General features: G+C 37.7%; 1 protein-coding gene across 1 annotated transcript; it reads right to left on the bottom strand.

Moving 5' to 3' along the window:
• Positions 1-317: 317 nt before the first annotated feature.
• LOC108665259 lies at positions 318-11,023 on the bottom strand (the record flags this gene model as incomplete). The annotated part of the gene is made up of 3 exons (XM_047883150.1): positions 318-1,803; positions 6,137-6,434; positions 10,838-11,023. Coding segments are annotated over 3 exons (1,074 nt in total), but the record flags the coding sequence as incomplete, so codon positions are not given.
• Between the last annotated feature and the right edge of the window lie 483 nt (positions 11,024-11,506).

Here is an 11,506-nt window from a genome sequence, read left to right as displayed (position 1 = left end):
GATTCTGGTGTCAAAATCCTACCCCATTTGAAATTTCTTTAAGACGTATGAAGTCGTAGAGCTACTCAGGAGCAATTATTCGGTGGGACCTAAGTTGTTTATTTAGAAAATATTGATAAAGAATGAGAATATGTTTTGAAGACTAACGACGCTCTGGCAATATAGTTGAATTTTTGCGATGTGCCATAAACATAAATCATAACTTCAAATTTGATTATTTGGATTCAAGTTCTTCTGTAGCATGTATTTTTCCTCAGCTGTATTGGGAGCTGTGTAAATAATTTTCGTGATAAGGCTAAGGAAAATAGACGGTCTGGACGTAAAATATTTTATTATACAGAAGAAGTTTGGCTTACCAACACTGACAGCATCCATCAATACAGTTACTTAAGTACGACTGTACAACATCATGTACATCATAGACATTATTGACATGCGCATGCGTAGCCGCATTTTATATACATTAAATTTTCAATGGGCTTTATGATTCTTGTTGTCAGATGCAAAATTTTGGAATGAAACTTCCGTCTTAATAGTTTGTAAAAAAGCTCACCATATCCGAACCGTAATTACTAAATGTATTTCTTAGGTAGAGACGTAGAGTATATAGATCGATGAGTAAATTATAAGCATTAATCATCCATACAAATGCTACGGATAAAATGAATATTAATTTATTAGTGAACTGGTTTTATCTGTTACTAGTTAGCTTAAAGGGTTCAATCCTGATTGAACGAGTCACAGTCAACTGTGCAGCAGCTAACGATCTGCGTCGTGGGTAAATACTTTCACTTCGTGTTTTGCGCTCTGAAGCTGAGATAACAATTATCTATTCCATTATACATTGCTTAAGAATTGGCTTTAATGTGTTCACGATTCCGACTTGTAAATTTATCCTCGAATCTTCTTCTATCTCTAAATTTTTAGTTCGGCAAACCTAATAGACTCAATGAAGACTCAATTGCAATGAAATATATAGTTTACTGCAATCCCCCAAACCCTGTAGATTTTTTCTCATATTACTTCTTAATGTTGGAGTATGTGATGAGGAATTTAAACCGCAAAAAAAATCATTTCAATAGTTAATACGGTATTGCAATATGCCTCACCTATCTTATTGTTCAAGACAATTTATAGATTCAAGTTAATCAAGAAGAAATTCGATGTTCATATGCAGAATGAATGAAAAATATTTTCATGTATTAATTATGACCTAGGGATCTTCCCCGTTGTGTCTCGTTTTTAATCCGATACAAATTCTTCTTAATCTGATCCATTTCATTGTGCCTAAGGCCAGAGTATCGCGAGGCGCGTCAACAGCATCTTCCACTGCACGCGATAACAACGTCTTGCATGGGACAACAATGGCTTCTCGAGTGCTACATTCCTGATAGAACCACATCGAAAAATACAGACAGCGTTTTCGTTTTGCGTTGTACACGCTAGTATGAACGTTACCGTTGTGGTGGCCTGAATAACTGATTTCTATGGAGCAGTATGGGTTTGTTTGTTTCGCGTCAGGCTCGATCGCAGACTTTGAGGGACCACTGTTTCCAATTCCGTTTCCATGTGATTGGACATTCATGGCAATCGTACCAGGAACTTCGCACATGTTATTATTGTTTCGAGTGGGTTTTTGACGCTGAATTTCTTCGGCAATTGGTCGAAATGTCTGCCTCGAGTCTCGGGAGAAGCGGCGGGAGAGGACAACCAGCAGCACAAGACATCCGGGAAGAAGAAGTCGGTGTAGAGGACGGCAGATGGCGGTCGACTCCCCGTGCTGCATGGCCGCTGGGTACTCGCCTGTAGATGGAAAACGTGGTGTACGATGAGTCGAAAGAAGTGTGGAAAAATCATGTTGAAAAATTGTTTATATAAGTTATAAAAATGAAAATCAAAGCCAGATATCAAGAAGTATTTCCTTTAAAGAAGAAGAAATTCCTTTAAAATATAACACTGGAAGTTATCTGGTCCATCTCCCCCAGTAAGTGTAGGACGGTAAAAAAGCAACATAAAATTCACTTTCACTCTCCGAAATCGGGTGAGGGAATTTTATACCGTCTGCCCTTGTCGAGAAGTCAATATATACATCGCTCAACTCACCCGGAAAACTGCGAAAACAGGATTTTCAGTGCTATACAAACATTTGAAGGAATGAAAATACAATTAAAAACTAACATATACGTATTCATAAAGTGTATAGTCCAGCGTAACGAAAGCGAAAGTTTAGCAGGATGCCTATTTACTCATTTTAATATACGGCACTGGTAAGTTGGAACTTTTCAAATCAGTACTCAAATTCGCGCTGAAATAAATTTGTCCGATCTCGCATGCGATATCGCACTATGTGATGAAAAATAAATAACTAATAGCACAATAAGTACTGAAACACCCGTCATAGCAATCGACACTACATTTAGTATTCAAACACCCCGCTTAGCAATTAACACTACATTTAGTATTCAAACACCCCGCTTAGCAATCAAAAATACATTTAGATTTTAAACACCCCGCTTAGCAATCAAAACTACATTTAGTATTCAAACACCCCGCTTAGCAATCAAAACTACATTTAGTATTCAAACACCCCGCTTTGCAATCTACACTACGTGCAGGACTCAAACATCCACTTAACAATCACGGTCCATTGAACCACGTTCCCACCAACAAGTTTGGCGAATCGCCAGCTATTCAAAGAAGTCCTAATCGACGAAAATGATCGATTGTCCATCACCTTGTTTGCCATGTGAAATTTTCACATGACAATGTTATTGAAAAACTGCGTGTGTATATAATGAACTGAAAATGTGCACTAAAATTGGAATAGTTTAAGATTAAACAAAGATTGAATGCAGTCCATTAGTTGTGTGGACACAATTAAGATCATCTGATATTCAATTTTTTTTAAAAGAAGAGTGCACTTTCTCATCTATTCTATTTTTGCTTTACAAGCGGCATGGTTTCTATTTAATCATGCATTCAGATGCGCTAATTTTCAACGTCGGAGTTTCAGGAGGTAGTTAAGAATTTTAAACTGACTGATGTAGCTCAGAATTGACTGGGACATTCTTTGAAAAGGCAAAAACCTGCATTTAACCTTCATTTTTAAAACATAACTAAGTGAGAAAGGTTTGCGTAGAAATTCTGTCTGAAGATTTTAAAAATGGAAACGTGTGCATTAGCTAATAAATGATTAATAGTCATTTTTTTCCATGTTAAAACAGAAAAAGTTCATCCAGTAATAATCCGATGAGTGATGCAAGGGAAATACCAAGGGTGTTGATAATACCCTTAATAGAAGAAATAACGGCAAAAAAAAAAAAAAGAACCTAAAGACTATTGAAAACTAAATAAAAATGCGTTTAGGAGATGAAATTTTTGGCATCAAAATCATTTACATTTTACATTAATGAGCAATTTGTGAAGTAACACTTGTAACGTGTGTTATATAGTTGGGCAACACAATCCAAAAAGAACATTTTTGGATTCAGAAATTATTAGGCCATTCCAAATCGAAATGATGGTTTAATTAACATTGTTAATGATTAAGCAATTTATTTATTTTAGTAATCAAACGTTTCACCTCAACGGAAAAGAAAATCAGGCAAATAAGAAAATTATAATTATTACTAAAGTAAGTCTTACAGTTTCGGAGAATTTACGAACTTTGTAATATTTTGAAATAAATTTTACAAAATTCATTTATTTTCTGACGAGGGCTTGAAGTCCTCCGAAGTTCATTGATCCTACGAGGCTCCATAACTAATCGAGGATGAAAGCTTCCCTCACTGGGGCGAAGGATAGGATCTAGAGCTGTTGTTGTGGCATGAATTACGTCATGGCGGCACTTTATGGGGACGATCTAGAGCTGTTGTTGTGGCATGAATTACGTCATGGCGGCACTTTATGGGGACGATCTAGAGCTGTTGTTGTGGCATGAATTACGCCATGGCGGCACTTTATGTGGCATGAATTACGCCGTGGCGGCACTTTATGGGGACGATCTAGAGCTGTTGTTTTGGCATGAATTACGCCGTGGTGGCACTTTATGGGGACGTTCTAGCCTAGGAGGATAAGAGGACGACCTAGAATTGTTCATTAGATTTAAATGTTTGCACACTGTGTAGTAAAATGTTCTGGAATGTGGAGTGAAGTATGGACACGAGTCGCCTAATAGTCGAAATAGATAATTTATTTTGCAGATGTTTTATGATTTGGATATCAAACGATTTCTTGTCGTACTCGGAAGAAGAAACAGTATGAGTGATATCACACGGTAGCAGTGGCGTTGTTGCCGTATTTTTTCCTACAGCATAAAGAGTTGGTGTTATTTTTCCTAGTGTGAAAATAGTTGGTGTTATTTTTCTTACAGTATATGGAATTCGTGCTATTTTTACGTACTGTGCGAAGCATTGGTGGTATTTCTACAACACTTCTCTTTAATTTCATTTCTTGTTGTCTGCTGCAAGTATCATAATTAATATTTAACACATTTCAAGTTGTGCATTCTATTTGATATTTTGCACACTTGCGTAAAGTCGGAGACAATGAATCAATTGACAGAATAAACAATTTTATAAATAAAAAAATATATATACAAATCAAATTAGATATTCATTGTACATGTGCAACATCAGAGGCAATGGCCTCTTTGAAAGTCTTGTCTTTAAAAATCAATTGTTAAATGGATATTTCTTACAGCGTTGTGCGTTGGCGTTATTTTTTCCTGCAGTATAAAGCGTATGTTTTTTTTCCTACAAGGTGAATCGTAGGTGTTCTTTTTATACAGTGTAGAGCGTACGTGTTATTTTTCATTAGAGTGCAAAGCGTAGGTGTTATTTTTCCTACAGTGTGAAGCATAGGTGTTATTTTTTCCTACAGTATAGAGCGTAGTTGTTATTTTTTCCTACAGTATAGAGCGTAGGTGTTACTTTTTGCTACAGTATAGAACGTAGGTGTTATTTTTTCCTACAGTATAGAGCGTAGATGTTATTTTTCCTATAGTGCATAGCGTAGGCGTTATTTTTTCGACATTATAGAGCGTTGGTGTTATTTTTTTCCTACAGTGATAAGCGTTTGTTTTATTTTTTTCCTCCAGTGTAAAGCGTAGGTGTTGCTCTGCCAGCGGTCAACCAGCATGCGCCGTGACAGGAGTTGCGGTCAATGCTGGCACACACAACTTGTTGATGTCCCATTGATTTCATGAATACTTCATTGAGTATAAATAATCTTAGCATATGGTAGGATCGAAAAATCATTTGTTTAGCAAATTGGGCCAGGGACCAGCCGCGAAAACAAGGCCCGTTTGATGAAGTGTGTCTCATGGCGTTTGATGACTCATGACGTTTGATGACTCATGACGTTTGATGACTCAAGACGTTTGATGATTTGATGGTAAAAATTTGCAAACGAGTACCGACACGAAAAATTACTTGACGTTAATCCTACCGTTTGAATACATGATTCGGTAACAAAGAACACTAGCTTCTGGACGGATTCTCTTCATGTACTGAAATAAGTTCGACTTCTTCACCAAGAGTACATCAGGATATGCTCTGCCAAAGATTTTAATTGCATTTTAATTGCACAAAATTTACCGTTTTTCCCTTAAAACCGCTCTTTGAAAATTCAAATGGATTGTTTCTGAGACATAATTTAATCTGAAATTGAAAATAAGTCATTAACAGAAAATTGTTCTGTTGGCGCCACATATACTCTGCGGAAACATAGTAACCATAAACTATATTTCATACCCTGACTCACCTATATTTCATGCCCTTTCGTGTAGTAAGTAGAGAGGTTGCGGGAACATATTTACCCTAAACTGTATTCCCTGCTCTGACTCACCCATCTTCATGTTCAGTATGCAGAGGAGTACGGAAATATGTTTCCTCTAAACTATATTCGCTATATACCCTGACTCACCGAGCTCCCCGTTGAGGATGTGCACTAGTATAGACGCAAGCCTACCACTTGGGGGGGGGGGTGCCCTTAATAAATTTACCCTTTATTATATTTTCTACCCTGACTCAACGAGCTCCACTTTAAGGATGTGCACTAGTATAGACGCAAGCCTGCCACTTGTGGGGTGCCCATAATAAATTTACCCTAAATTATATTTCCTACCCTGACTCACCGAGCTCCCCGTTGAGGATGTGCACTAGTATAGACGCGGGCCGCGCGTTGGAGGGGAGACACGTGTAGTTGCCGGAGTGCTGGCGGTCCGCTCGCGTCACGAGCAGGACGCTCGTATGTTCGTCGCTCTCGACGACGACACTCTGCTGTTCGTTGTAGTTGATCATTTGCTGGTCGCGGTACCAGAACACGTATGCCGGGGACTCCGTCGTGTGTCGGAGGATGCACACCAGCCGAAGGATGCTGCCGGCCTTAACATGCTTCTCGGGGGAACCTAGGATCTCAGCTTCAGCCTCTGTAGTAAAAAAGTTTTAACAACATGAGAATGATTATACCGCAAATTTACAATAAATTATAAAGCAAAAAAAATATTTGAATTACTTATGGTTTAATTGAAAACATTTTGGACGCCAACTCCATTCGTTCGAAACTTCATCAAGTTGACTTGCGAATAAATTTGGCGTGAATTATTACGATGGAGAAGTTTTGAGGTTGATATAATTACATAGAAACTTCAGTCCGGCAAGGCATCGCTCAACTGAGCCGAGGACACTTCACCACAAAGTCGTACGGTGAAGCTCCTCACATATACATAATCTGTGAATTATTATAGCCACAACCTCGCTGCATTGACAACCGCAGCGTCACTGTCACATCAGCACCAACAATCTGTTAGCACGACAGCATCACAATGTCAGTTTGAGCATTGAGACAATAGCTGCACCACTGAGTAATAAAAACAACATAAAAGGCAGCAAAAGCAGAGCAGTTTGACAGCATGGCAGCAAAGCAGCAGCAACAGAAAAGTAGCAACAACACAACAACAGCACGGCAACATAAGCATAGCAGCAGCACGGCAGCAGAAGCAAGTAGTAGCAGAGCGGCAGCAGCACGGCAGCAACATCAGAGTTGCATCACGGCAGTAAAGGCTGCGCCACGACTGCGCTGCCGTCTGAGAGGAATTCTTTCTATTTCGCCAGACGCAGTAATTTGCTTATCAGTTGCCGTCCCCCCTTTGGCTTCTTGTGGATAGATGCTGCCTCAATTCCCCATCTCGTGGATCTCAACGGCAGTTCTTCAAGCTTTCCTTCCCAAATTCCTGACCTCAGAAGACGAGGTTCATCCCCTCATCTTCCCCAACGCTCGAGTGAAGTTTGCTTGCAGCGGAGAAATTTTCCAGCGGTTCCTCAAAGCCGACGTTTTCTTGAAAAAAATTTCCATTCTTTCTTTATCAGGCAAACTTTGAGGAACAAACAGCGCTTGATCCTCGCAGGGAATGACAAGACGGACTCGGTCTTTTCGATTCATTCTTTCAGAACCAAGACGTACAGCCTTCTCAAAATTGGTGAATTTCATTTTAAGGTTGATTGGGTTATACTTAAATAAACAACGAATATAAATTCATAGAAATATGTGTATTTCGCTGATAATTTTAGTTTTTTTTATGGAATCAATAATCTCCGAAAACCGTGCTTACACCAACATTAGGATGTTTTACATTTCTAATAGTTTTATGTTAGTCATCATAATTAGAAAAAAACTTTAAATTTTAAAGTAATTTTCTTTGAAATGGAAAGTTGGTTTTATAAATTAGTTGCAGGTTCATGAGGAATCGATGAGACTTGTACGATCTGAAATTTTAATGCATCGGTAACAAGTAGCACCTGACGCACAAATAAAAGACCTTCATTCATTTCTTCGACTAATTTTGTAACATTCCGTTTTTTATTCGTATACGACGAAGAAATTTTGCCCACCTCTACTTCTAGGGAGGGGACTCTAGTCATGTCGTCAATTCTTTTTAATTACTAATTACACCCATACTTTTAGGGTGGGGATTTGGATTGATTCTAGTCATGTCTTTAATTTCATGCTATACAACTCTTGCTCCCACCAAAAAATTGGTTGACCCTGAAGCATACTTTTCAATAGAAAAAATCAATTTTGCTCCTTTTATCTTATGTAATTCATAGTATCTATTCTAGGAAAGGTTTAGGTGGCTAATACCTATTGCGTTCATATAGGTTTCCTTTGATTTTCCTTTTGAATACGTAAATTTGATTTCAAATTTAACACTTAAATTTATGCACGAACACTCGACGCAGTTGCTGCATCTTATGTCATTTGTTAGTTTTTTTTCGTAGAATCTAAGTGAAAATGTACATATTTCTATGCTCTTGATAATCAGAAGTCAATAGTCACAAAAAATCAATCTGAAAAATTTTCAATCAGCGCATTTTCCCAGAAAATAGTGTGTGTGGGAAGACACACTGGACATTTTCGAGCACGTTTTGAACGAATAACTTGGTCAAGAAAACTGCAGTGACATTTGCCTTCCAGTGACAGCAGGAAAATGTAAATACAAAACATATTGATCAAAAGATTTATTTGATGTCTATCTATATAAATTCGTTAACTTGAAACGTTTATTTGCTCTCAAGGTTGTTGGAATGTCAAAAAAATATATTCCGTGATTGCGTTAGCAACATTTCTAAGCAAAAATCGTTTCAACGTTATCTTTACTTGCCTCCCATCAATCCGTTTGAAATTCGTTGAAGTATTTTTAATATTTTTTCAACCAAAATCTTTCAGAAATGATAAAAAAATTAGGATTCACTTGCCGCCCGCTCCGTACATATTTCTTATCCAGAAAATGTCAAAATGTCATCGAAGATGTTTCCTATGAATATTGAATGCAGAAGTTTTTATCGTATCGAGAAAACGGCGCGGAAAACCTCCTGAGGTGGAAGCTTGAGAGACATAGAAAAAATCTGCACTCTGAAGCAGGCTTTTCAAATTTATACTCGTGAATTAAAAAAATATGCTGAAAAGTATTTCTAATGAAATAACAGGAAATCGATTTTAAGCCAGTTCAGTATAACTGCTTGATCTCTTTGAAATGGAATTGAAAAAGAAAGCAAGCCATAAGGGAGTCAATATACAGACATTAATTCAATACAGGCCGGAAAAAATTGTTCGACAATTCCAAGTTCTCTTCATTGTGTAATCCTGGACGTCTAGCTTAATTTTTTGGGATTTTACGTTCAGAATCTCATATTTTATTTAAACCTAGTGTAATCGCAATTTCACATGTACGCTTCACGTGTTCCTTTAGTTCAGACCTTCAGTCGTCTGCCCGAATTTTTTTTTTAATTAGTTTGTTTGTAGGTAGCAGTTCATAATTGTCTTAGCGGCAAAATATTTCGATAAAGTAACTTACTGCTGCAATTAATTCGTCGTTCATAATTAATTTGACCTGATATTTTCATGGTATACCTAGAATTAATTTTGCTCTTATATTGTTTTTGTCTTACGTCTCAATTTATAGTAGATAGCTAACATTTATTATGTCATACCTGCAGAAACTATGGTTTCACAAGATTCTTCGATAAATCTCTTCGAAATCTTAGTGCCTAAAACTTCGCCGAAGCCCAGGGCTTAACACCTAGTCACTATTCATTCATTAAAAATGTTCTGTCCCAAATTTAAAATTTGACGTGCTAACGCCTCAGAAATGCTTTTAAGTTGGACTAATATAACAACTGTGAATTTTCGACTGATCAATCACTTTTCCTCAGGCGAAAAAAATAATTTCTGATCCGTGAAAGTGGAATTTTTTTATGTAATGTTCTAGTACATTCATCTTTACGGATAAAGTACATTCTTCTTCTTTACGGATAAAGTACATTCTTCTTATTTACGGATAAAGTACATTCTTCTTTTTGAATGAACGTCAGCTAGCCTTCTATCGCACATAAAACCTAATTTTTAGCGTGGTCACGTATTACGTGCATCGAGGAAACTCAATGTCTCTTCACAGCCCATATCAAATCATCTTGAATCCAAAGAGTGGGAAGCGTGTGCGGTCAAAAAATTTAATTAGAAGAAAGCGACCGACGAATGCAAGTGATGAATGAGGGAGGCTGCGACTCCAGTTCGTTTGAATTTAAATTTAGTTTGGACGAATACATACAACAACATCAGCGTTTCAAGCAACATCTGCCTTTACTCCTGCAGGCAAAGAGTAGTAACATGTTTTTCCTTCAAGTTGGAACGACATTTCATATAATAGTCTTATTTATTTTTCGGTCTATATCGCTCATGATAAATTCAACGTCGCTGTCAGCGTTTGAGCGACATTTTCTCTAATAAAGCAGCTGCCGCCGTAACTCACTGCCATCTATCATGCGAATATTACGACCAAGATTTCTTGTTTTTAATATGTCAAGCTGAACACACGTAGCATTATCATCTTTTTGCATCGAATAACTTGCTCTGAACGTTTATGAAATAACTAGCGTTGCATATCTAAGCTGCCAGTCCTGGGGTAAGAAAATTACCCCAAATACAATTGAATAAGTTGAATCGCTTGTAAATAAAAATACCCAAAATACAATGCAAGTAGTAAAATTGCTTGTAACAGGTGAATATATAATAAAATTTCCAATCCTCTTTGCACCTACGAAAATCGAATTCCTTCATGTCTAAATTCAATCAAATTTGAATACCAATTGAATAACATTTCTGGATACAAATCACTGGCGCTATTAAATAAACCAATTGAAGTAAGAGCCCCGCTCGACCTGCGCATCAATTCTAAAACTCCTGCTTCGATTTTACTTGAACTTCTGCTGTCAATCCAACTCAAGTTTGATCTCTGAACTCGTCACTAAGTGTGCACCACACCACGCAGCCCACTCACCCAGTGCAACACACCACGCAGCCCACTCACCCAGTGCAACACACCACGCAGCCCACTCACCCAGTGCAACTTACCGCGCAGCCCACTCACCCAGTGCACGTAGTTGATGGTGAAGCGGTCGTCCATGCTGTGCGTTTTCAGTCCCACAGTGAGAAGCTGGTAGTCCCGTTTTCGTATCCATGATACCTGAGCACAAGAGGAACAACCGTTAGGGGAAACTGGCAGAAAATTTGGCAGGAAAAAACTGGTTTCTTTATTTTTTGGTATTCCAAAAGCTGGTGTTGCTGGCTTGGTGTTTTCGGGGATTGAATCTACCCAACATTCAGGATATGACTTCGTGGCCGTAACAGTGGAAGATGAAAAATCCCAGAAGAATTTAATAAAAAAACCTTGATTGGAAGCAAAATCAGTAATGAATATGAAGAAACGAGTGTAATCTTGCATTTATTCGGTATAATAGGTAACTTTTATTTGGTGGCTCCTAACAAAGTTGGCTACACTAATGATTTCCGATTAACATTTGAGTATATTTTGGAATTTTAGCGGAAAAGGTCGGTGTGAGAAAAGTCTACGGTAAATGACCCGATAATTTAAGTATACATGTATAACATTTAAAGTATATTTTGGAATTTTAGCGGAAAAGGTCGGTGTGAAAAGTCTACGGTAAAT

This window comes from Hyalella azteca, unplaced genomic scaffold (genome assembly GCF_000764305.2).
Source record: "Hyalella azteca isolate HAZT.00-mixed unplaced genomic scaffold, Hazt_2.0.2 contig12152, whole genome shotgun sequence".
Taxonomy (NCBI): domain Eukaryota; kingdom Metazoa; phylum Arthropoda; class Malacostraca; order Amphipoda; family Hyalellidae; genus Hyalella; species Hyalella azteca.
Note: the sequence above shows the minus strand (reverse complement) of the source record. Positions and strands in the feature narration are given on the sequence as shown.